Genomic DNA, 26,654 nt, shown 5'->3' with positions numbered 1-26,654 from the left:
CTTGTTGCCAGATGCCCAGCTTCCTTCGCAGTAGGCACCGGAGGAGGGCCTTCGATGTTGAGCCTAGTGTACGGGTGGGTTCGTGTTTGGAGAGGTGTTCCATCAGGTATTGCGGTCCCAAGCCGTGTAAGGCTTTATAGGTTAAAACCAGCAACTTGAATCGAGCTCAGAAACATACAGGCAGCCAATGCAAGCGGGCCAGAATTGGTTTTATATGTTCAAACCATCTGGTCCCTTTGGCCAATCTGGCTGCTGCATTTTGCACAAGCTGCAGTTTCCAAACTGTCTTCAAAGGCAGCCCCACATAGAGCACATTGCAGTAATCTAACTTGGAGGTTACCAGAGCATGGACAACTGAAGCCAGGTTTTCCCTGTCCAGATAGGGACTTAGTTGGGCTACCAACCAAAGTTGGTAGAAGGCACTCCGTGCTACCGAGGCTACCTGAGCCTCAAGTAACAGAGATGGTCCTAGGAGAAGCCCGAAGCTACGAACCTGCTCCTTCAGGGGGAGTGCAACCCCATCCAGGACAGGTTGGACATCCACCATTCGGTCAGAAGAACCACCCACTAGCAGCATCTCAGTCTTGTCTGGACTGAGCCTCAGTTTATTAGCCCTCATCCAGTCCATTGTCACAGTCAGACACTGGTTCAGCACATTGACAGCCTCACCTGAAGAAGATGAAAAGGAGAAATAGAGCTGCGTGTCATCAGCGTACTGATGGCAACGCACTCCAAAGCTCCGGATGACGGCACCCAACGGTTTCATGTAGATGTTGAACAGCATGGGGGACAGAACTGACCCCTGCAGAACCCCATACTGGAGAGTCCAGGGTGCCGAGCAATGTTCCCCAAGCACCACCTTCTGGAGGCGACCTGCCAAGTAGGAGCCATGCAGTCCCTCCCACTCCCAACTCAGCCAGTCTTCCCAGAAGGATACCATGGTCGATCGTATTGAAAGCCGCTGAGAGATCAAAGAGAATCAACAGAGTCACACTCCCCCGTCTCTCTCCCGACAAAGGTCATCATACAGGGCGACCAAGGCTGTTTCTGTGCCAAAACCAGGCCTGAAACCCGACTGAAATGGATCCAGATAGTCGGTGTCATCCAAGAGTGTCTGGAGCTGGCCTGCAACCACTCGTTCAAGGACCTTGCCCAGGAATGGAACATTTGCCATGAGCCTATAGTTGTTAAGATTTTCTGGGTCCAGGGAAGGTCTCTTCAGGAGTGGTCTCATTACCGCCTCTTTCAGGCAGCCAGGGACCACCCCCTCTCTCAGAGAGGCATTAATCACTTCCCTGGCCCAGCCGGCTGTTCCATCCCTGCTGGCTTTTATTAGCCAAGAAGGGCAAGGATCCAGCACAGAAGTGGTTGCACGAACCTGTCCAAGCACCTTGTCAACGTCCTCAAGCTGCACCAACTGAAACTAATCCAAGAAATTGGGAAAAGGCTGTGCTCTGAATTGTTGTTATGTGTCTCCAAGTCGACTAAGACTTATGACGACCCTATGAATCAGTGACCTCCAAGGGCATCTGTCATGAACCACCCTGTTCAGATGAGTAGACATGAACCAATGATCCTCAGTCTAAAGCAGCTTCCTGCGTTTCAAGGTTTTTGTTGTTATGTGCCTTCAAGTCGATTATGACTTATGGCAACCCTATGAATAAGCAACCTCCAGTAACATCTGTTGTAAACCGCCCTGTTCAGACCTTGTAAGTTCAGGTCTGCGACTTCCTTTATGGAATCGATCCATCTCTTGTTTGTTCTTCCTCTTTTTCTACCCCCTTCTGTTTTTCCCAGAATTACTGTCTTTTCTTGTAAATCATGACTTCTCATGGTGTGTCCAAAGTATGATAACCTCAGTTTCATCATTTTAGCTTCTAATGACAGTTTTGGTTTGATTTGTTCTAACACCCAATTATTTGTCTTTTTCGCAGTCCATGGTATCCACAAAACTCTCCTCCAACACCACATTTCAAATGAGTTGATTTTTCTCTTATCCGCCTTTTTCACTGTCCAACTTTCACATCCATACATAGAGATTGGGAATACCATGGCCTGAACGATCCTGACTTTGGTGTTCAGTGATACATCTTTGCATTTGAGGACCTTTTCTAGTTCTCTCACAGCTGCCCTCCCCAGTCCTAGCCTTCTTCTGATTTCTTGACTATTGTCTTCATTTTGGTTAATGACTGTGCCGAGGTAATGATAATCCTTGACAAGTTCAGTGTCCTCATTGTCAACTGTAAAGTTACATAAATCTTCTGTTGTCATTACTTTAGTCTTCTTGATGTTCAGCTGTAGTCCTGCTTTTGTGCTTTCCTCTTTAACTTTCATCAGCATTCGTTTCAAATCATTACTGGTTTCTGCTAGTAGTATGGTATCGTCTGCATATCTTAAGTTATGGATGTTTCTCCCTCCAATATTCACACCTCCTTCATCTTGGTCCAATCCTGATTTCCGTATGTTCTGCATATAGATTAAACAAATAGGGTGATAAAATACACCCCTGTCACACACCCTGTCCGATGGGGAACAAATTGGTTTCTCCATATTCTGTCCTTATAGTAGCCTCTTGAGCAGAGTATAGGTTGCCCATCAGGACAATCAGATGCTGTGGCACCCCCATTCCTTTTAAAGCATTCCATAGTTTTTCATGATCTACACAGTCAAAGGCTTTGCTGTAATCTATAAAGCACAGGGTGATTTCCTTCTGAAATTCCTTGGACGTCTGGCATTTCTCGCTCCATATATGGCAAGAGCCTTTGTTGCTCTGGATACCCCACTTGATTCACCTGCTATAACACTGGAGGCTAAGTCCTGGTGGATGCTAAAGGTTTTATCCTGGAAGTGCCTAGCAAATTCATTACAGCGGGCCTTAGATGGTTCTACCATGTCCCTGGGGGCAGAGTGTAATAGCCCCCGGAGAATTCTGAAGAGCTCCGCTGGATGGCAGATTGATGGCTTGATAGTGGCAGCAAAATATGTTTTTTTGCTGCCCTCACTGCCCCTAAATACAGCTTACCATAGACACTTACCAGTGTGTAACTGCATGCACCAGGAGCTCGTTTCCATCTGCACTCAAGTCATCTCCTAGACTGTTTTATTGCTCTCAGCTCTGGGGTATACCATGGAGCTGTATGAGCTCTACACAGGAGAAGGCGCTCAGGAACAATCGTGTCAACCGCCCAGGTCATTTCTGTATTCCACAGTTCAACCAGGGTTTCAACAGGAGCGCCAGCCCTATCAGCCGGAAAACTTCCCAGAGCCCTTTGGAAACCATCCGGATTCATTAGTCTCTGGGGGCAGACCACCTTAAGAACATAAGAACATAAGAAGAGCCTGCTGGATCAGGCCAGTGGCCCATCTAGTCCAGCATCCTGTTCTCACAGTGGCCAACCAGGTGCCTGGGGGAAGCCCGCAAGCAGGACCCGAGTGCAAGAACACTCTCCCCTCCTGAGGCTTCCGGCAACTGGTTTTCAGAACCATGCTGCCTCTGACTAGGGTGGCACAGCACAGCCATCACGGCTAGTAGCCATTGATAGCCCTGTCCTCCATGAATTGGTCTAATCTTCTTTTAAAGCCATCCAAGCTGGTGGCCATTACTGCATCTTGTGGGAGCAAATTCCATAGTTTAACTATGCGCTGAGTAAAGAAGTACTTCCTTTTGTCTGTCCTGAACCTTAATAGGTCCCTCACCCTTGCAGAGGGCAAAAGCTGCTGTAAGTCTTAAACTTCAGCAAGCAGTGATCTGTCCATGACAGAGGGACTGATGTAAGGCCCCCAACATTGAGATCAACTCCATGTCCAGTTGCAAAACCCAAATCTAGAGTATGCCCTGCTACATGTGTTGGGCCAATGGCATATTGGGACAGTCCCATGGTTGTCATAGATATCATGAATTCCTGAGCTGCCCCGGATAAGGTGGCCTCGGCATGGATGCTGACATCCCCCAGAACCAACAGAACCAACAGATATGGGTATTGGAGGCACTGTTTTATGGTGGTTCCGATCCTATCCACAGGGTCACTCTCAGAGAAGAGCATTGGGTAACTGTCTGTGGACAGTCTGTGTCAGAATTGCTTAATATGTTCCTTTAATAATGTTTTTAACCCTTTTAAAAAAGATTTTTTAAATATTTCTTTAACGCTGTTTTGTTTTAATGTATTTTAAGATCTGTTTTTATTATGTTTTAAAGTGTTTTTGGTGCTTTGTTTGCCACCCTGGGCTCCTGCTGGGAGAAAGGGCGGGATGAAAACAGAATGAATGAATGAATGAATGAATGAATGAATGAATGAATGAATAAATAAATAAATAAATAAATAAATAAATATTTGTTGGCAAAGTTTTGTCAAAATTTGGACAGATTCAGTCTCAGTAGCTTGTGGCCACTCTACTGGTATGCCGTCTATTCCTGGTGATTGTTTCTTCCAAGTATTTTAAGAGCAGCTTTCACCTGACATTCTAAAATTTCTGGTTCTTCATCATATGGTTCCTCCATGAATGAATCTGTCATCTTGGCATCTCTTTTATAAAGTTCTTCAGTGTATTGCTTCCATCTTTCTTTTATTTCATCTCAGTCAGTCAGTGTGTTCCCCTTTTGATTATTCAACATCCCTACTCTTGGCCTAAATTTCCCTTTAATTTCTTCCTGTACTTCTGCATAAAATCTCTCAGTTTCCTCTTCTTCTGAGTTTGCCATTGGAGCATAGACTTAGATGATAGTTATGTTGATAGGTTTCCCATTAAATCTCATTGATATCACTCACTGAGACTGTGCATTATAGCTCCTAATTGCTTTTGCTACGTCTTCTCACCATTAGAGCAATCCCGTTTCTTCTTAATTTATCATTTCCTGCATAAAATATTTTGTAGCTGCCTGAAAATGTCCTATTCCCATCCATATTAATTCACTCAAACCAAGTATTGTAATATTGATGCGACTCCCCTTCTGCATCTGTGCGCATCAACCTCTGGGCTTCCTTTCGGCTTTCACCCAGCTGCGTCAGTCACAGCGCTACTCGTACTTGTCCATTGTTCTTCCCCAGCAGCTCATCTAGGGGTCTCATCTTCCAGCACTGTCTCGTGTTGCAGGTAACAGGGGACTAACCTTTTTGGGAGGGAGGGAGGGGATGTGAGTTTCCCTCTGGGTATTGGAAAGGGCCATGTTCCTGTCAGACAGGATCCATCCTAGGTTTGTAAATTTCAGCTTTGCATAGGTACTGGGCTGTCCACCTTAAATGCAGGAACAAGAGAGCAGAGTTTTGTTACAATTGTCTCTCTCTGCATCTTACCAAGCACATACTACTCAACAGAGCTCCCAGAAATATGTTTTCAAAGTACAAATCATAATACATTAACAGGATTTCTCCACAGCATTTTATCTCCTTTCCTTTTCATTCCATCAGGACACATCTGGGGGGTCAAGGCTGAGGGAGAACCATCTGAAGTATCACTGGAAAAGGGTGAGCAGGAGGTGCAGGAGCAGAAACTGAGGAGTCAAGATGGAGCAAAGAGACAAGAGGAGAGACAGACTCACACAGGGGACAAATCTTATAAATGCTTCGAGTGTGGAAAGAGCTTCAGGTGGAGCAGCGCCCTTACTTCGCATCAAAGGATTCACACAGGAGAGAAACCTTATAAATGCTTGGAGTGTGGAAAGAGCTTCAGTCACAGTAGCACCCTTACTTCACATCAAAGATGTCACACAGGGGACAAACCTTATAAATGCTTGGAATGTGGAAAGTGCTTTAGTCAGAGTGGCACCCTTAGGATACATGAAAGAACTCACACAGGGGACAAACCGTATCAATGCTTGCAGTGTGGAAAGAGCTTCAATGACAGTAGCACCCTTGTGGTGCATCAAACTACTCACACAGGAGACAAACCTTATAAATGCTTGGAGTGTGGAAAGAGCTTCAGGTGGAGTAGTGGACTTACGGTGCATCAAAGAATTCATACAGGGGACAAACCTTATCAATGCTTGGAGTGTGGAAAGAGCTTCAGTAACAGTAGCCACCTTACTTCGCATCACAAAACTCACACGGGGGACAAACCTTATCAATGCTTGGAGTGTGGAAAGAGCTTCAGAGAGAGTAGCTACCTTACTTGTCATTACAGAACTCACACAGGGGACAAACCTTATAAATGCTTGAAGTGTGGAAAGAGCTTCAGTCGGAGTAGCACCCTTAGTTGGCATCACAAAACGCATGCAGGGGACAAACCTTATGAATGCTTGGAGTGCGGAAAGAGCTTCAGTCAGAGTGGCAACCTTACTATGCATCAAAGAACTCACACAGGGGACAAACCTTATACATGCTTTGAATGTGGAAAGAGCTTCAGGTGGAGTAGCACCCTTACAGTGCATCAAAGAATTCACACAGGGGACAAACCTTATCAATGCTTGGAGTGTGGAAAGAGCTTCAGTAACAGTAGCTACCTTACTTCGCATCACAAAACTCACACAGGGGACAAACCTTATCAGTGCTTGGAGTGTGGAAAGACCTTCAGTCAGAGTGGCACCCTTAGTACACATGAAAGAACTCACACAGGGGAGAAACCTTATCAATGCTTGGAGTGTGGAAAGAGCTTTAGTCAGAGTGGCACCCTTAGTACACATGAAAGAACTCACACGGGGGACAAACCTTATCAATGCTTGAAGTGTGGAAAGACCTTCAGTCGGAGTAGTCACCTTATGGTGCATCAAAGAACTCACACAGGAGACAAACCTTATCAATGCTTTGAGTGTAGAAAGAGCTTCTGTCAGAGTAGCCACCTTACTTTGCATCAAAGAACTCACAGAGGAGACAAACCGTATAAATGCTTTAAGTGTGAAAAAAGCTTCAGTGAGAGATGTGCCCTTACGGTGCATGAAAGAACTCACAAATAAACAAACAAACAAATAAATAAATAAACCTTATCAATGCTTGGAGTGTGCAGAGAGCTTCAGTCAGAGTAGCCACCTTACTTCATATCAAAGATGTCACACAGGGGACAAACCTTATATATGCTTGTAGTGTTGAAAGACCTTTCGTCAGAATGGCTACCTTCAGGCACATCGAAGGATCCGTACAAGGGAAGAGATGTATAAATGCTTTGAATGTGGAAAAAGCTTTAATCGGAGTTCAACTCTTTCTTTGCATCAAAGGATCCATATGGCTACCAACAGGATTTTTATGCGGAGTTTCAGACCCCCGAGAATCTTCTCCTCTTAACTTAACCACAGACTGCTCCACTTCCCTTCACCTGCTATTTTGGAGGCCTGTCAGTTTTTCCTTTGCAGAGACAGAGAGGTTTTGGCTTTTCCAGAGATGGGTGAGCACCCAAGATGGATGCTGAGGCCAAGGCGGCTGTAGAAGCCAAAATGGCCTCTCAGTTGTCCAGTTTTTCCCCATCATATCCTCCCTTCTGGAAGTTTCTACCTGCCACATTCAATATTCAATTAATGACATTTCATGTATTACTTTATCTACTTCCTGTAGATCCTCCCCCTCTGTCATTGCTACCTTCATGTGCATCATTCGAACATCAATTTTTGTGATGGACTTAGCAGTCTTTGTCACATAGTGTCTAATACAACATAACACCAACTGGACTATTACATTAAACTTCCACTTCCCCCGGCACTGCCCTCATTACCTTTCTTCTTCTTCAAGTAGAAGGTGAATCCAGTTGCCACACGATCCCCATCCACATCTTGCTCTTGGCAGAGTCCGATTGTGCGTCTGAAGAAAGAAAATCAAAGAAGAAGCTTTGAGTGAGGAAAGGCAGGCCTGGGATAAGCGCCCAAAGGATGCATCCCCAGAGAGACCTTGGCCCAGGGGTGCCCCCTTTTGAAAGAGTCTGCCTCCACTCCAGGAGATTGGGAAGATGGATCAGGGCTGTCATACCCTACTGCAAGGTGACAGAGCCCTCGAAGCGGGCATGCTCTACCTGGCAGGTGTAGATATCTCCGCGCTTTGGCTGCACCTCCAGCTTCACCTCGATCTGGAATGTCCAGTCCTCATTCCGGGTGACATCTGTGGTCCACACTCTGCTCTCCTCCTTCCCATTCCTGAACACTTGATATCGATCTTTGAGGGGGGCAAGGTGTCCACGGTGCAAATCAGCAAAGTGTTGTGTGATGGTGAATCATCCTCTGTGGGGGTGATCTTCTCCTTGGGCTGGACGGGTAGGGGAAGAGAGAGAGTAGATTTGGGAAGGGGCTTCAGAGACTGAGGGAGGGGTGGACCTGGAGACTTCAAGGGAGGTAAGGAGAGAGATGGTAAGAGTCTCTTTCATCCATCATCCCCAAAAGACACTCAGTGAATCCTAACCTCCTAACATAATAACCAATCTGCTTGTTCTCTGTAGAGTTTTTTTTGGGGGGGGGGGGAGGGAGGAATCATCATGCCCCAGTTTCCCCTGGTGGCCAGGCTAAGAATCAAGCAATATGTGATGCTCAGTTGCCTATAGCTTTTCCTGGAATGTATACGATATATATGAAACACACACGCATGCAGACAAAATACAGCCGTGTGAGGGAGGCTGCAGTTTCAATCACAAGACTGCTGGGGGGGGGGACTTAGGTCTTTCTGTTTGCTGCTGTTTTAAACTTTCTGCTGTGGCCACTTGTTTTATTGTTGTATTGTATCATCTGTTGTTTATTTGTACACTGCTGTGAGAGCCAATGCCAAAGTGTTGTCTTGAAATATTTGTCCCTCTATATAATAGACATATTAAATTGTTGTCATGGTGTAGTGATACACTCAGCCTCTAGGGGGTGCTCTGGCTTCCTCCTCCTCTTCTCCCCACACCCATTGAGCTGTTCTTTGTAGGTGTATTGGCCCCTGGACAGATGCTTAGCCTCTTCATCAGCAGAATAGCTGCCTGTAGGTAGGGGGAGCTTGTATTCCCCCCCAGTCTTAGTTTTCTCTAGTCTAGCTTTCAGTGTGAGATGGGTCAAGGGATGGCCAATGTGATCTCAGAGCCACCTGGTGCCTAATCTGAGGCTGCTGATGAGCATTCCCGTCTGATGCTCTGCCAGGGATGCTGGGAAGGTGCCTTATGAACCAGATAGTGTGGACCTTGGAGCAATCCCTGCCAGGAAACTAGAGGCTACGCTTATCAGCTATTGTTATGATGTAGGACCCTGGAAAGAGCCTCCATCGCTGGAGTGTTATGCTGGGAAAGCAGTGACTTAATCCTTCGTAGTAATTAGTTGTGTCATGCCAGCTTGCCCCTGGCCTGCAACTAAAATGGCTGCAGAGCAAGGAATTGTGGGGTCTTTCTTCTTGATACTCTTTTGATAGCCTAAGATCCTGAAAGGTTAACAACCGGTTTTGCTCACAGGCATGACTTGGCCGTTTTACAGCGCAGCTGAGGATGATGACAAGGCCCAGCTAACACCTTGTGATCAGCAAAGGGGCCTGGTGCCGTCCAGGCCATAAACCTTGGGGAGTTGGAGGAGGAGGCGCCTTGTGTCCTGTGAGAAAGGAGTTTTTTCATCTCATCATAACATCCTTCAGTGGTTAATTGCCTCTGACTGTTGCCAGGGATTTTTGCCATAAGTGTGGGGCAGAAAGCCTAGGTTTTTATTCCACCTTTGGGAGCCATCATGCCTGCTTGATGCTGCTCAGTTGTGGTTGCAACTTATCTTCCTGACCAGAAACTCTCTGAGGGGAGAAGGCTAGTTCTGTAAGTATAGCATAGGCTAGATAGACTTTGTTATTTTTGTTTGTGACTGAACTCTCACATCGTCTGCTGTACCTTGCCCCTTTGGGTGTGGTCTTTAGGGAAATATTTTACTGCTAGACCTTGTGCACCTCTTTTATCTTGTTACCTTTGTATTTGTATTCTTTTACTTTTCTTTTATTTTTAAATAAACTTTAATTTTATTATCAGTGTGTGTTCATTTCACAAGAGAGACCAGTCCTAAATTCAGTCCTTACCATCGACCATAACTACCATGTAAGTTTAAAGTGTTTTACCTAAAGCGTTTAGGAACAAGGAGTGTATTTTGGCTCTTGCTCGTGATGACACACAGCTCTACTTCTCCTTTTCAACTTCTTCAGGTGAGGCTGTCGATGCCCTGAACCGATGCCTGGCCGCGACAATGGACTGGATGAGGGTTAACAAGCTGAAGCTCAATCCAGACAAGACTGAGATGCTGTTGGTGGATGGTTTCTCTGATCGGATGGTGGATATATACCCTGTCCTGGATGGGGTTACACTCCCCCCAAAGGAGCGGGTTCGTAGTCTGGGAGTCCTTTTTGACTCTTCCCTCTCACTTGAGGCTCAAGTAGCCTCGGTGGCAAGGAATGCGTTCTACCAACTTCGGTTGGTAGCCCAGCTACGCCCCTATTTGAGTAAAGAGGACCTTACATCAGTGGTACATGCTCTGGTAACCTCACGCTTAGACTACTGCAATGCGCTCTACGTAGGGCTACTTTTGAAGACTGTTCGGAAGCTACACCTAGTGCAAAATGCGGCAGCCAGACTGCTAACAAGGACCAAGCGGTCCGAGCATATAACACCTGTTCTGGCTTGCTTGCACTGGCTGCCAATAAGCTTCCGGGCTAGATTCAAAGTGTTGGTATTAACCTATAAAGCCTTATATGGCGCAGGGCCACGATACCTGTTGGAACGCCTCTCCCGATATGAACCGGCCCGTACACTACGTTCCACAACGAAGGCCCTCCTCCGGGCCCCTACTCATAGGGATGCCCGGAGGGTGGTGACAAGATCTAGGGCCTTCTCGGTGGTGGCCCCCGAATTGTGGAACAGTCTCCCTGTGGAGGTGTGCTTGGCGCCGACGCTGTTTTCTTTTCGGCGCCAAGTGAAAACCTTTCTTTTCACCGAAGCATTTTAATTTAGTTTAACTTAAATTTATACAGATTGTTGTAATTGATTTTTGATTGTTTTTATGTCTTGTGGTATTGTATTATGATTTTACTGTACTTTGTTTACCGCCCAGAGAGCTATTGCTAGTCGGGCGGTTTATAAGCTTAATAAATAAATAAATAAATAAATTGCCCTGTAGAAGCCTGGGTGGGTGACTGGGCTCTGGGTTCCCCTTCAACACAGAGTGGCTAACCAGTAAGGAGGGTGGTGGCAGTTGACTACCTTACAGGGCTGTTGTGAGCGTGCACAGCCTTGGCAAAGCAGGATATTTGCCAGGATCAGTTGCCCTGGGTTGGGGATTGACTCCTGGGACAAAGGAAGGCATGGGGGAGTACCCCAGCCAGCCTTTACAAGTTCCTCATTACTGTGCTGTAAACATGTATCCTATAAAAGGGTTCCTTGTTGCCCAGTTCGTAGTTCAGGCTGGCAGGGCTTTGTGCAAAGTCATTCAGCTTGTTCCACCTTATTGGGTGCATGTGCGGGTAGAAAGTTATCCAATAAATCTCTCCTTTTAAGCAAACTTGCTGAGTCTGTGTCATATGTCTCTCTGGTACCCCTGACCCTTAAGTGCCCACTGCTGGGGGGCAATACATTTGGCACAGCAAGTAGGGTACTAAGAGAGCCGAGATGTTCAGACACATCAGAGGGAAGGAGGATGCGGGATTGGCTGCAGCATGAGATGTGGGCCCCAGGCACAAAGCAATTAGCAACAGCATGGCCACAAGTAAAGGGAGACTGCGTGCCAGCTAGACTGGTAGCTGCAAGGAGGAGCAGAGTGTAGATTCTGTGACATAAAGCTGAAAATTTGGCGGGTAGGCTCATTTGCGGAACCCGGAAGAAATGCCCAGAGCACACCAAAGTGCGTAGCATTAACACCTCTCCTGACTGTGACCCTGAAACTGAAGATCAGGGAGACGGTGAGAGCGAGGGGAAAGGCGAGGCAGCAGTGCCTGTGGTTCAGGCTTGCCCCCTCGTACAGAAGAGAGAGAGCCAGGAGGAGCAGCCACAAAGGCAACAGGAGTGGCAGGCGCACCGGCAACAGATGGGAGAGATATTTGAGAGCATCTCTGAAGAGGAAAAGGAGACCCCGTGCAAGGAGGCAAGAGCCCCACCTTATCAGCCGCTGCAAGGGGACAGGAGTGGCCCAGGAGCCCAGCTGCAGGGCACCCAGAACAGGCAGCTAAAGGGGATGGACTGCAAGGAGTTGCCGTCAGTAGCGGGGGAAGAGGAAGAAGCTGTGATTTCCAGGAACCTGCCAGAGGAGAGGACAGGAAAACACTGGAAGTTAAGCCCCAGAAGTTGACGGAAGGCAGGCTGGAAAATGAAGAGGAAGCGGCCCTGGAAGAAAGTCGGGAAGCGTCTGGAGACGAGATGGTGCTGATAGATTTCTCTGCTCCACATGGGCCTGCTGTGAAAGAGAAAGTGCAGGAGAAGAAGCTGTTTGCTCTGTGTGTGCCAGCTGGGGAGGAGGAAGGGCAGGAGGAGGAGCTGGAGGCGTACGTGCACTCGTAGCTGCCAGTGCCTGGAGAAATGGCAGTGCAAGAAAAAGTGGAGAAGGGAAAGCCAGAGGCGGGAATGCAAGCCCAAGAGAAGCTTCCAGCACCTGGAGAGGTGGGAGGGATAAAGTTCCCCAGTGACTTTGCCCCTTCGCTGCCCCATAACGGTCTTGTGGGGGGAGGCAGTTCCTATGATGGGGCAGTCGGGGCCGGCTCCAGACATGTCGGGGACCTTGGGCATCAGCTTGCCCTAGGTTCCAGCATGCGTGCATGCATGTGCTCATGCGCGCATGCACGTGCAGCCCCCACCTACCTGTCTCTTGTCTTTCACCATTGCCCTTAATGAAGATGGCGGCCATGGTTTCTTTAAGGGGATGATGCCTCTGCCGCCATCTTTGTTGATGGCACTTGTGCATGCTACGTGTGCACATCACTGCCATCAACTAAGATGGCGGCAGCGACTTCAGTACCTTAGGGAAGCTGCGGCCGCCATCTTCATTAAAGGCAATGCTAAAAAGCCGGCTGACAGGTAGGTGGGGGGCGTGCGGGGATGTATCATGGAAGGGGAGCAGAGGGGCTCCTGTAGCTCTGGGGCCCTCAGGCCAGTGCCTCACCTGGCCGCCCTTTAGAACTAGCCCTGGGGGCAGTCCCTGGGCAAATTCCATCAGTGAGAGGCACCCCGTGCCCTGTGAGTTTAGAGAGCGAGAGACACAGGGAGGGTTATTTGCCTTTGTTTGAGCCCACAATTTATTGTGAGGGAGGACAGAGCCAATTTCTTGCTGTCAACCTGGGAGGGCTAGGCCAGCTAGCCCTGAAGAAGATGCCCCCAGATAAAGACTTGTGGCGGAACTTTCATATAGGGTAGGGAGAAGGCGATGAAGTGGACTGTCCTAAAGACTTTTCCCAAAGCCAAGAGGGAGAAGGAACTGGCTACGTCCTGCTGCACACTGATGAGAAGACACATCTGTTCCTGGAGTCCCGAGATCCTGCAGGCAGCAGCGTGGATCAGCGTGGATCGTAAACTCCCTGAAGCCCCAAGACAAAGGGCCGGGTGGGTGACCACGTGGCTTGGGGCGGGGGTTAGGCATATGGGACTGTGTACTGATTTGCTGCAAGACTTCTGATGACTTCAGTACTGCCTTTTGAAATGCTGGTCACTTCTGATGTTTGCATGCGTGGGGGGATATGAGGTGTTTGATGACTTTTCCCTTTAGGAATCATGCTGATAGGCTTTTGCAATACGGTCATGCATCATGCTGTGTCTGTTCAATTGTGGGGGTGTATACTAGAAATCGGACTCAAGCTGTAACCTGAGCCCAGCCTGGTTGCAGGGGAGCAGGGGGTGGTCAGTTACTGGTTTTGCATTTGGGATCACTGTTATATGTGGCTTCCTACTTGTGTATATTGGTGGTGTAGTATTAGTATGTAATGTGCTACTTTAGAGAACGACTGATACCCCACCGAGGTTGAAGGATGGGACAAAGACACATTGGGCTGCCCCTTGACCATTGGGGGTGGAATGAATTGGCCCGCTTAGCCTCTTCATCAGCAGAATAGCTGCCTGTAGGTGGGGAGGGCTTGTATTCCCCCCCAGACTTAGTTTTCTCTAGTCTAGCTTTCAGTGTGAGATGGGTCAAGGGACGGCCAATGTGAGTTCAGAGCCACCTGGTGCCTAATCTGAGGCTGCTGATGAGCATTCGCGTCTCATGCTCTGCCAGGGATGCTGGGAAGGTGCCTTGTGAACCAGATAGTGTGGACCTTGGAGCAATTTACCTCCCCACCAGGAAACTAGAGGCTGTGCTTATCAGCTATTGTTATGATGTTACGACTAGATCAGCCACACAAGGCCTTCTCTCAGTCCCCCCAACGAAAACAGCTAGGCTGGTGGGGACTAGAGAGAGGGCATTTTCAGTGGCGGCCCCCACTCTCTGGAACTCCCTCCCGTTCGATCTTCGCCAAGCCCCTTCCCTGGATACATTTCGCCGAGCCTTAAAGACCTGGCTCTTTGGACAGGCCTTTGGGATCTCCGGGGTGGGCTAATTTTTCTGTGAGTGTCTTATAATTGTATATTAATTGCCCTACATGATTTTACTGCTGCATTAGTGTTGACTGCATTGTATTTTATTTTGTATTATATTGTATTTTATTGAATTTTAAGGTGTACGTCACCTAGAGTGGCTTCGGCCAGATAGGCGACACAGAAATTAAATTTATTATTATTATTATTATTATTAAGAGCCTCCGTCACTGGAGTGCTATGCTGGGAAAGCAGTGACTTAATCCTTTGTAATAATTAGTTACTGTGCTGTAAACATGTATCCTATAAAAGGGTTCCTTGTTGCCCAGTTCGGGGTTCAGGCTGGCAGGGGTTTGTGCAAAGCCATGCAGCTTGTTCCACCTCATTGGCTGTACGTGCGAGTAGAAAGTTATTTAATAAACCTCTCCTTTTAAGCAAACTTGCTGAGTCTGTCTCATACGCCTCTCTGGTATGCCTGAACCTTGAGTGCCCACTGCTGGGGGGCAATACAGTAGGTGGCAGGAAAGGGCAAGGAAAGAGGCTGCTGTGATCTGGAATGGAATGGGGGTTGGATTCTTTTGTTAACAGACAAGAGGAGCGGCTTCAGAAATGGGGTTGGGAAGATGAAAAGGGGACTTAGTAGTTGCCTGGGATGAAGATCTAAGGGGTTAACATGGGGGAAGTGGGGGGTGGGTGAAACCACCTGGACAGCCTCTTTGCTATGAATGCACAGGATCCAGGGTCCTCACGCTCTCCCCTTTGCCCGGAGGCTATTTAGGTTCCTTACACGTCTGACGTGCCCACCTAAGCTTGCATGTGTACTGACAGCAGTCATCTGAATAGACAGGCTCTTGGCTGGAGATTCCTCCCAAGAATGCTTGGGACTTGGGAGATATCAGGAAAAATACTGGGGAATGGACAGAGGAGTAGTTTTACAACATTCATTTCTTAAAGACTTTATTTATTTATTATTTTATTTATATCCCTCCCTCCCTCCCAGCAGGAGTCCTGGACAGCAAACAAAAACACTAAAAACACTTTAAAACATCATAAAAACAGACATTAAAATACATGAAAACAAAACAACTTTACAAAAATTTATTTGAAAAAAGGTTTGAAGACTGTTTTTTAAAACATATTTTTTTAAAAAAAGGTTTAAAAGCATATTAGAAAGCAATTCCAACACAGAAGCAGACTGGGATAGGTCTCAACTTAAAAGGCTTGTTGAAAGTCTTCAAAAGGTGTCCAAAAAGATATCAGAGATGGTGCCTGTCCATATTTAAGGGGAGGAAATTCCACAGGGTACGTACTGCCCCACTAAAGGTCCATTTCCTATGTTGTACAGAATAGACCTCCTGATAAGATGGTATCTGCAGGAGGCCCTCACCTGCAGAGTGCAGTGATCGACTGGGTATATAAGGGATAAGACAGTCTTTCAGATATCCTGGTCCCAAGCTGTATAGGGCTTTGTACAACAAAACCCACAGCGCCTCTGTCTTGCTAGGATTCAGACTCAGTTTATTAGGCCTCATCCTCTGTTTCTGATGATGAATTTCATAGCCTGAAGCTTTGGAGATGTAGGTACTTCATAGTTAGAACAGAACTAAGTAGACAAGATGGTTGTGTAGCAAAGAATTGTGGGGTTTCCTTTGTTAATGTGGGATCTTAACAGGTTAACATTTGGTTTCTATATTAGAGCTGTGAGTTGGCAGTTTTATTTCCCAGCTGTGGGTAATCAGAGCCCCACCCTTGTTGTTATGTGCCTTCAAGCCGACTACAACTTATGGCGACCCTATGAATCAGTGACCTCCAACAGCATCTGTCATGAACCACCCTGTTCAGATCTTGTAAGTTCAGGTCTGTGGCTTCCTTTATGGAATCAATCCATCTCTTGTTTGGCCTTCCTCTTTTTCTACTCCCTTCTGATTTTCCCAGCATCGTTGTCTTTTCTAGTGAATCATGTCTTCTCATGATGTGTCCAAAGTGTCATGAAAACCTGAATTCAGGATGGTTGTATAGCCAAGAATTGTGGGGTTTCATTTGTTAATGTGGGATCTTAGCAGGTTAACATTTGGTTTATGTATTAGAGCTGTGAGTTGGCAGTTTTATTTCCCATCTGCTGGTAATCAGAGCAGAGCTTGGAAGTAACTCGTTAGAAATAACGAGTTACTTGTAATTCATTACATTTTTAAGTAAAGACTGGGTAACTTCATTACATTTTGCTAGTAACAGAATGACTAGTTATTTCCTTACTTTTTAGCAGTAACAATGTTTCTGATGTTACTTTTGGATGTTACTTAGGAGGGGGGAGCAGGGGGGGCCTTCTGCTTCTGTAATTGGTGGACAAAAGGGATGTGCCTGGCACTGGGCTTCTGGGCTGCATAGCTCTTTCCTTGTGCTCTGTGTTAGGAGGCATGTGTGAGGAAGTGGAGAGCCAGACCGCACCAGAGGGGAAGGATGAAGGAGGGGAAGGAAGCAGCAGAATGGAGGTGAAGAGCTGAGGTGAGTGATGATGGTGTGTGTGTGTGTGCTCCCCCCTCGTGGCTTCCCCCCTTGTGCCTGCCACCTCCAGGGCCAGCTTTTGCAAACGCAGGGCCCAGTTGGGAACCCACGAGCACGGGGCATCTCTCTTCCTCTCCCTTTCTCCTACGTTTTCTTGCTGTTGCTAATACATGGTGATCAAATGATGTACAACAAAATAAATTGTAAAGAGTGACTGCTTGGAGTTGGGAACCAGATGGGATTTTTGTTGTGGTTTTTTTGGAAGGAGCGATCAAACCTTTTAAAAGGAAGGACAATTGATTTTTTTGGGGGGGGAGCTTAAGTGAGCCTTTACTTTGGCAGCTGGTTGTGGAGCAGGTAAGTTTCTGGCCAGCGCAGGTCTTTTTTCCTCAGCACTACCAGCTGCAACTCCCAGGTTAAGGCTCAGCTTATTGATTCGCTGCTGCCCTCAGAGTCCAGCTGACTTTAGCCAGGCAGCTCCAGCTCCATTTCCTTGCAGTGCAGGGACACTTTTCCAACCCACCTGCCTCTTCCTCTTCATGCCCTCCAATCTCCCCCTTGAACTTCCCAGAGTTGCCGGAGTTAAGTGGTGCCGCCTTCCACCCACTGGAAAGGCAACCCATGCAGAATAAACACCAGAACAGAGGCGACTCAGCTTGCCTCTGCCCCTTGGCCCACTGCAACGCAGGATGTGCAACAAGGGACGGAGGTGCCGGGAGCCGCCACCAAGGACCTTCCTCTCTCCCCCCTCTCCTCACGTCCTGCTTCAAGATGAAGCGGCGTCTCGCGGCTCTGCAGACAGTGCCTTGCAAAGGCATGAAAGGCGCAATTTGGGGAAAGGGAGTGGCATCCAAAGAAGGCAGCTCGGTTGGTTTGGCTGAAGCAGGGGCCTGGCCCTGGACTTTAGAAAGGACTGGATGGTTTCTCTCTCTTGCTTTGGCTGGGTCACTCGATTGTCTCTCCAGGACTTTTTGCAGCTTGCAGTAGAAGCCAAAACTTTTTGTTCTCCACTTCCTGCCAGGGAGTAGCACTTGTAAGTGGCATGCGTGCTTCCGTTCCTCTTGAGTTGTAAGAAAGTAGTTGCCTAGTACTACCCCATTTCTCTCCCCAAGCCCACCCACCACTACCCTTTTGGGAGGGAAGCCAGCTTGCTAAAGATGAAAGGCAAAGCACCATGGAGGGGAGCAACAAGAATGAACATGCCAGGCCTGTAAAGCTCCGTGTTTGTTATTGTGTGCCTTCTCCCAAGTTGGGAGGCACAATTCCGCCATGAGCGCGGGGCCCGATTGAGTCCAATCGGTATTTTGCTGGCCCTGGCCGCCTCCCCCCCAGCCGAGGAGAAAAGAACAGAGGCGTGGGGAGGGCAAGGTGAGCGGTATTCAGGGGCGTCAGGCATGCTGTTCCTGCAGGCATGTCACCACCTCGCCCCGCACCATGTGGGCACGAATCTTTTCCCCGTTCAGAGTGCAGCTGGCACCTTTGAGCATCCTTGTCAAGAGAGGAGCCGCGCAGGCTCTGGGCGGCTGCAAAGATCAGAGAATCCAAGACTTTGTTCAAATTTCCCACCTGAATTGCATTGCTCTGCAACTGCCTCTCCCCTGCCAGAGCTTCCACCTCCATTTATTTGCGTTTATGAACTCGTAAGCTCGGGACTGGAGAGCTCTGGATCCCTGTTTCTGCCATCGAAGCTGCTGTCAAGCAGAATCCAGCCCTAACAATGCAGCGTGACTTCCCTGCATCTCTGAAACCCAGGTGCTCCTCCACATGTGGAATTAGCGGCTGTGATTTCAGGGTTGTAGTCATTAGTTTTGCAGCTGTGCCCTCCTCTTCATCCTTTCCCCTCCCTATGTTTTTCTTTCATCCTTAAAAAATGTGTATTTTTCTAATACGGATATGTTTTAATATTGGCAAAGCAAAGTTTGCTTCAAGCATTGCTATGTCTATGCTGAGACTGAATGATCACAAGGTTCTGTCTTTGATAGCTATTTTGTAAAGACAGCTGTTTCTTACCACTCATAACTGTCACTAGAAGCTAAAATGATGAAACGGAGGTTATCATACTTTGGACACATCATGAGAAGACAAGATTCACTAGAAAAGACAATAATGCTGGGAAAAACAGAAGGAAGTAGAAAAAGAGGAAGGCCAAACAAGAGATGGACCGATTCCATAAAGGAAGCCACAGACCTGAGCTTACAAGATCTGAACAGGGCGGTTCATGACAGATGCTCTTAAGGTTACTGATTCTGAGGGTCGCCATAAGTCATAATCGACTTGAAGGCACATAACAACAACAACAACATAACTAGGAGGCTTAACAGGAAGTGCCATCTGTCAGGAATGCTTTGATTTGGATTCCTGCATTGAGCAAGGGGATTGGACTTGATGGCCTTATAGGCCCCTTCCAACTCTACTATTCTATGATTCTATGCTTACTGTTTAAGGGTGCCATTGACCTTGTATGCTGCCCCTGCTTCTCCCCCCCTTCGGTTTATGGCACAAGCTTTGGCCCAAACTGATATTTTTTACTGATGTTACTGTATTCACTGATCAGCATCAAGATAAATGTATTGCCAGTGTCTAAGATAGTTATAATTTCCCTTCTCCTCCCACAAATTCATTTTTACCCACATTTTTAAATAAAATAAAATGCATATAAAGTCTATTTGAGGCATTAATATAAAGAAAGACATTCCTTGCTTCTCAGAGCATGTATCTGATCATTTGCAGGGAAGTCCAGTGTGGTGTAGTGGTTAGAGTGTTGGACTATGACCTGGGAGACCAGGGTTGGAATCCCCACACAACCATGAAGCTTACTGGGTGACCTTGGGTCGGTCACTGCCTCTCAGCCTCAGAGGAAGGCAATGGTAAACCACCTCTATTCATAGGGTTGCCATAAGCCTGGATCGACTTGAAGGCAGTCTGTTCCCATTTAAATGCTCAAGCAGTCACTTTCATGCTCCTAGTCATGGAACTGACTTCCTGACTGTAAACTTGCTCTGTGAGTTGTAAGGCTGTTAAAATCATAGTTAAACCCCTACCTCACTTTGCATCACAGAACTCATACAGGGAACAAACCTTATACATGCTTGTAGTGTTGAAAGACCTTTTGTCAGAATGGCTACCTTCAGGCACATCAAAGGATCTGTACAAGGGAAGAGATGCATAAATGCTTTGAATGTGGAATAAGCTTTAAGCAGAGTTCAACTCTTTTTGTGCATCAAAGGATCCATACGGGGAAGTCACCCAAGATGGATGCTGAGGCCAAGGTGGCTGTAGAAGCCAAAATGGCCTCTTAGTTGTCCAGTTTTCCCCCATCATATCCCTCCTTTGGCAGTTTCTAGCTGCCAAATTCAATATTCAATTAATGACATTTCGTGTATTACTTTATCTCCTTCCTCTACATCCTCCCTCTCTGTCCTTGTTACCTCCCTGTGCATCGTTCAAACATCAGTTTTTGTGATGGGCTTAGTAGTCTTTGTCACAAAGCATCTAATACAACATAACACCAGCTGGACTATTACATATATGCGCACAAGCAAGCATAATTCCATTGTATCCTAGCCATCCCCCTGGATTCGGTAGCCATCACCACCAATCAACATCGCTACTCCAGTCAACATAAGCTACTGCTGCTATTTGCTCAGCAAGATCTATTCTGGAGTTGGCCTGGGATTCAATCTCTCCAGCTGAACAGTTTATGTAGGAACAACATTCGCTCCCAATGCGCAAATAGTCCTGGGCCATCCTGTTTTGGAGAACCATTTTCCTTATTTGGGTTTGGGTTGCTGGTAGGGTCTTTATAGCCTTAGAAGCCACAGGAAGAGCTTCATTGGTCTCTTTTGCAAGAATTTCCACTACAGGTTGAAGTCTCAATACTCCAGAACCTATGGCGGCTGTGCCAGCCAAGGGCAGGAAAGACCACCCTATTACTGAGCCCATTGTTAAGGGCCTGCAGTTTTCTATGTCCCATTGTGCAGAGTGGTGAGCAGGTTTTGATTTCTCTCTTTTTTCTCTCATTGGGGAGGCTCTCTTGTTCCTGATTCTACCAAGTGGGAGTATCTGAGTGTCCCTGACAGCTGGTATAAGCCAGGCCACATAGCAGGAGCCAATCCAATATTTTGGCAATACTTTATAGGCTTTATCTCCACAGTCCCAATCATGTCCTACTAGAGCTTCCCATGGATCTTTGTGGCTATAAAGATCATATCAGCAACCCAAACCCAAATGAGGAAAGCTACCGTAATGGGAAAAGGAGTCCAAGATGGGTGGGAGTTTCTAAAAAAGGAAATTCTAAAAGTGCAATGGCAAGGAATTCCAACAAGGAAAAATGGGGGAAACAGCAGAAGAAGCCAATGTGGCTTCACCAAAAGCTTAGAGATTACCTGGAAACAAAAGAGGACACATACAGAAAGTGGAAAGAAGGCCAGGCCGCAGAGTACAGGCAGCTATCACGGAATTGCCAGGATGGTGGAAGGAAGGCTAAAGCTGAGAATGAGCTGAGGCTAGCGAGGGATGCTGAAAGCAACAAAAAAAAAGCTTTCTTCAGGTACGTCCATAGTAAAAGACAGAGAAAAGAAAAGGTGGTACAGCTACTCAATGAGGATGGCAAAATGACAATAGATGACAAAGAAAAGGCAGAAGTGCTCAATTCCTACTTTGGCTCAGTCTTCTCCCAAAAAAAAGGGTCTGTGACCCTCCCGAGAAACATGAAGTAGAAGGGGCAGGATTGGAGCTTCCGATTGATAAACAAATGGTCAAGGAATACCTAATCACTTTGAACGAGTTCAGATCTCCAGGGCCCGATAAACTGCATCCTAGAGTATTGAAGGGACTGTCATGCCCCTGGGCCCCTCAAGGCACCAGAAGTCATGCTTCAGACCCAATTCCCACCCTTAGGGCAATTGATCTGGAAACCCAGTATCAAATTCCTCCTTGACAAGGCTGTGTAAACTAACACCAACCCTGCAAGGTAGAAAGTAAGCTGCCACCACCCCTGTTACTGGTTCCACTCAGAGCTAGGGGAACTCTGAGCCCAAACAATAGGTAAACCAAGGTCCTAAAAGACAAGAGCCAAATTTACACTCCTTGTCAGGAAACCTCTGGTAAAACCCCACAAATTAGAATTAAGCTTTAACTCCTTTTTCCCTCTTTCGTAGTTGTAGCTGAATGGTCAAGGTGCTGGATTCAGAACCTCCCTTCCCCTCAATGAACACACCAGGTTAAATAGAAGTAGCTTTATTCAAAATATAAGCGCACATTAAAATATAGCAGCAAATAATCCTTTAAGACCATACACCCAACAGGGGTTTAGGTACACGTAAGAGAATTCATTCACACAAGAAAATAACAACCTAGCTAACCTTCTCTACTTACACATGAGGTAGATGGTTGCAGTGGCGTCTCTCCTAAGAGAGATAGGCATCAGTCACAAAGCAATGGAACCCAGCCTAGGTTGCCTCCCATAGGCACCAGTCAGAAGGAACCTTTCAGAACCTTCCTAAGGGAACAAAGGCTATGGGTCTTTAGCCCTATACTTAAGGAAAAGAATCCCAACGGTCCAAGATTAATTAACCAATCAGGAGTTTTCTGATGTAATCCCTTTCCAGATGTTTCTCCACTTTTTTGCGCCTTCTAGGCCCCCCTCCCAACGGTGTTTCAAACTTCACAGGCTAGGATGACCTTGAGTGCCAGGCTGTTGCTAATCAGCACAGATAGCCAGGTGCTTCTGTTTAGGCTTCCCTTAACCGTCTTCAGCTGGAAACCGAAACTTAACTTTTTTATCCTTTCAGAGGCCTGTTTCTCAAACAAGATGACCTTCCAGAGTCCCTTGCACAAAGCCATGATGTTGCCTATAATTTTAATAACTCATGAACATATCCAGGTTCATGACAGGGACTGGCTGATGAACTGTTAGAACCGCTATCTATTATCTTTGCAAAATCATGGAGGACTGCTGAAGTGCCGGATGACTGGAGGAGAGCTAATGTTGTCCCTATCTTCAAAAAGGGCAAGGAGGAACCGGGGAACTACAGACCAGTCAGCCTAACATCAATCCCTGGAAAAACTCTGGAGCAGATTACAAAGCAGTCAATCTGTAAGCACCTGGAAAACAATGCAGTGATTACTAGGGGCCAACGTGGATTTATGAAGAACAAATCCTGCCAAGCTATCTCATTTTTTGATCGGGTAACCTCCCTTGTAGACTGTGGGAATGCTGTGGATGTAATATATCTCGACTTCAAGAAAGCTTTTGACAAAGTGCCCATGATATTCTGATTAGCAAACTAGCTAAATGTGGGCTGGATGGAACAACTATTAGATGGATCCACAGTTGGCTCCAGAATCGTACTCAAAGAGTGCTTATCAATGGTTCCTTCTCAAACTGAGCGGAAGTAACAAATGGGGTACCACAGGGCTCAGTCCTGGGCCCAGTGATCTTCAACATTTTCCGTAATGACTTGGATGAGGAGGTACAGAGCATGCTTATCAAATTTGCAGATGATACAAAATTGGGGGGGCATAGCTAATACCGTGGAAGACAGAAAGAAAATTCAAAGGGACCTTGATAGGCTGGAGCATTGGGCTGAAAACAACAGAATGAAATTCAACAGGGATAAATGCAAAGTTCTACACTTAGGAACAAGAAACCAAATGCAGTGTTTGGTTGCAGAGGAGGGCTGGGATCTGTTCTCCATCGTCCCAGAGTTCAGGAAATGGAATAATGGGCTCAAGTTGCAGGAAGCCAGATTTCAACTGGACATCAGGAAAAACTTCCTGTTAGAACCATACGACAATGAACCAATGACCTAGGGAGGTAGTGGGCTCTCCGACAGTGGAGGCATTCAAGAGGCAGCTGGACAGCCATCTGTCAGGAATGCTTTGATTTGGATTCCTGCGTTGAGCAGGGGGTTGGACTTGATGGCCTTATAGGCCCCTTCCAACTCTACTATTCTATGATTCTATGGCTCTCCAAAAGAGGGTGGCGCTTGACTATTTGCTCGCTGCGGATGGAGGGAATTGCGCCTTCATTGGAAGCGAATGTTGTTCCTACATAAACAGTTCAGCTGGAGAGATTGAATCCCATGCCAACTCCAGAATAGATCATGCCGAGCAAATAGCAAAAGTAGCTTATGTTGACCGGAGTAGCGATTTTGTTTGGTGGGGATGGCTACCGAATCCAGGGGGATGGCTAGAAGGCCTTGTAAAATATCTGCCAAAAGATGTTATAATGGGATTATGCTTGCTGGTGCTCATATATGTAATAGTCCAGTTGGTGTTATGTTGTATTAGTCGCTGTGTGACAAAGACTACTACGTCCATCACAAAAAGCTGATGTTTGAATGATGAACATGAAGGTAACAATGATAGAGGGAGGATCTAGAGCAGCGGTTCCCAACGTGGGTGGTAGCCCCCCCAGGGGGGCATTACAGCCTTTCAGGGGGCATTGGCATGACTACAAACTTTAGGGGGTGTTTGGGTTCATTAGGGGGACGTTGACATTTGGTGGTCTGATGCAACAGTTGAAGCATTTCAGTTTAATTTTATTTAATACACAAATCATTAATTTTGAAACTGTTTTGTCCCCAGTTAGAATGTATTTAATAGTCTCAATTCATGGAAATAACACTATAAATAGTGTGTGCTCTTTAGTAAAGAAATTCTGAATAGCGGCCAGTGTCATATCAAGGAATGGGGATATTAGCCACTCCCCAGCACTAGGTAATGTTCCGATGCTGTCTTGAGGGATGTTGGAACCAATCACGAGAGAGTGTTTGATAAGCTGGGTGTATTGGTGGAGGGCGCATTCTGCCAACGGATGAGTGCCGTGTGCAAACGGGTGTCGCAGACAGTCAGTTATTCGCTGGTTTTCTTCAGGAATGGGACATGCTCGCTACCCGTTGTTTCTGTGATGTTTAAATGAACTTGTTTAACGAAAGAATGCCGGTAAACTGAATGAGTTTGTTGTTAAGTATATTAAGTATAATAGGAAGCATTGGCATATACTTAATCTGAGGGGGGCGTTGGGCACAAACAGATTTTGCAAAGGGGTGTTGGGTTGAAAAAGGTTGGGTAACGTTGATCTAGAGGAAGTAGGTAAAGTAATACATGAAATGTCATTGAATATTGAATTTGGCAGCTAGAAACTGCCAGAGGGGGATATGATGGGGAAAAACTGGACAATTAAGAGGCCACTTTGGCTTATGCAGCCACCTTGACCTCAGCATCGATCTTGGGTGCTCACCCATCTCTGGAAAAGCAAAAACCTCTCTGGGTGCTTTCACACTGCACTTTATTCCGTTATTCTGACCATTTCTTACCTGGTGATTTGCACATTATATTTGACCTTTCACTTGTCACTTTGGGGGGAAGGGCTTCTTCTTCGGTTCCCACCTTCGAGCAAGATGCCTCTTTTGGAGGGTGTGGGGGCAACCCCCAGCTGACTGCCATTCTCCCCTGGCAACCAGAGGGGGCAGTAATGCCCAGTGAGTTACAGGGGGCTCCCACTCCTCCTGGGGAGGGGAGTGACCCTCAAGGTGCCCCCGGCTCTTGGGTTTGCAAGAGGGGGATGTGACAGACCCTCATGGGGTTGTCCCAGTGAGACCCCCACAATGTTCTTTTTCTAAGACACAGCAGAGGAAGGTGGAGGGGGGTGATGTGTGTTGAGGGTCCCCCGGGGTCAGAGAATTGGAAAAGGGTCCGGGGTGGACTTCCCAGGAGGAATCGCTCCACCTGTGCAGCCTTTGAGACGAGCTCCCGTCTCAGAGGAAGCTTTTTCAGTTATAAAACCAGTCAGAAGACTTTTTGACTGGAAAAATTTTCTGCCAGGCAAGGGAGAAACGAAGAGATTATCCACAGAAAGCTTTGTTTTGTTTGTTGGAGTGGAATTCATTGGATTCGCCTATGAAGAAAGGTAACCAACAGCGTCGGATGGAGCCAGGGATTACAAACAGGCTCTAACTGATTAAGCAAGACGTTTTTTTTTCTTCAAAGAAAAACGGAAATTAACAGGCAAGCACCCTCCTGTCTATTATCATTATTTTGTTATCGTTACTGCAAAAGAGATTTGTCAAAGAGTCAGCAACAAAGAAGCCCTGGGTGAGTTATAACTTTCTCTTTTACATACGGAATTAAGGAGGAAGAAAATCGAAATAGCTTATCTTTGTTTTTTATTGCAAAAAGCTGGCATGGAATTGAGCATTTTAAAGATATAAACGGATGAGAGGTATCTAATTTGAAGAGAAGATTTGATTTATCTGATATTTGAGTATTATATGTCTGGGACTATTTTTTCTGGTCTACTTTTTTTTTTTGGCGAATCTGCTTATTCCTTATGCCACTAATCATTTGGACGCTGTGAACTAAATTTGTTTTGGACATATAAGAGATAAGGCAGTTCGTGCTGTCTAGAGGGTGATGTCATCTGGCTTCGGAAGATTAACTCATTTGTGACTGGAAAAAGAAATAAACTGTTCTTTGCTTGAGAATAGTGACTATATTGGAATTGAAGGGGGTTTGTTCTTTTGGTTTTAAGAATGACAATCAAGGAGGTGGCTGAGACCCTGGATGTTCAGGAAGGGGTTCTCTCTCTAAATATGTTTCAGAAAATAATGAATGAGATTAAGCTAACGAAACAAGAGCTGGGACAGAACAGACAAGAGATGAAAATTGGATTTGGCAAAATGAGACAGGAGCTGAAAGAAATTAAGGATTCTATAATTGGACAAGAAAAAGAAGATGAAAGAAAGATCAAAGGGAAG

General features: G+C 46.5%; 2 protein-coding genes across 2 annotated transcripts in view; both read left to right on the top strand.

Moving 5' to 3' along the window:
• Positions 1-9,875, top strand: part of LOC133381957 (zinc finger protein 208-like) — a 38,154-nt gene extending 28,279 nt beyond the window's left edge. Inside the window, exon 4 of the mRNA XM_061621582.1 lies at positions 5,584-9,875. Coding sequence (XP_061477566.1) covers positions 5,584-6,886 — 1,303 coding nt within the window. The 3' untranslated portion in view covers positions 6,887-9,875. The remainder of the gene's footprint in view (positions 1-5,583) is intronic.
• The window catches only part of LOC133381949 (H-2 class II histocompatibility antigen, E-D alpha chain-like), a 411,219-nt gene that overhangs the window by 192,590 nt on the left and 191,975 nt on the right, over positions 1-26,654 (top strand). The window lies entirely within an intron of this gene.

Source organism: Rhineura floridana, chromosome 3, assembly GCF_030035675.1.
Source record: "Rhineura floridana isolate rRhiFlo1 chromosome 3, rRhiFlo1.hap2, whole genome shotgun sequence".
NCBI lineage: Eukaryota > Metazoa > Chordata > Lepidosauria > Squamata > Rhineuridae > Rhineura > Rhineura floridana.
Note: the sequence above shows the minus strand (reverse complement) of the source record. Positions and strands in the feature narration are given on the sequence as shown.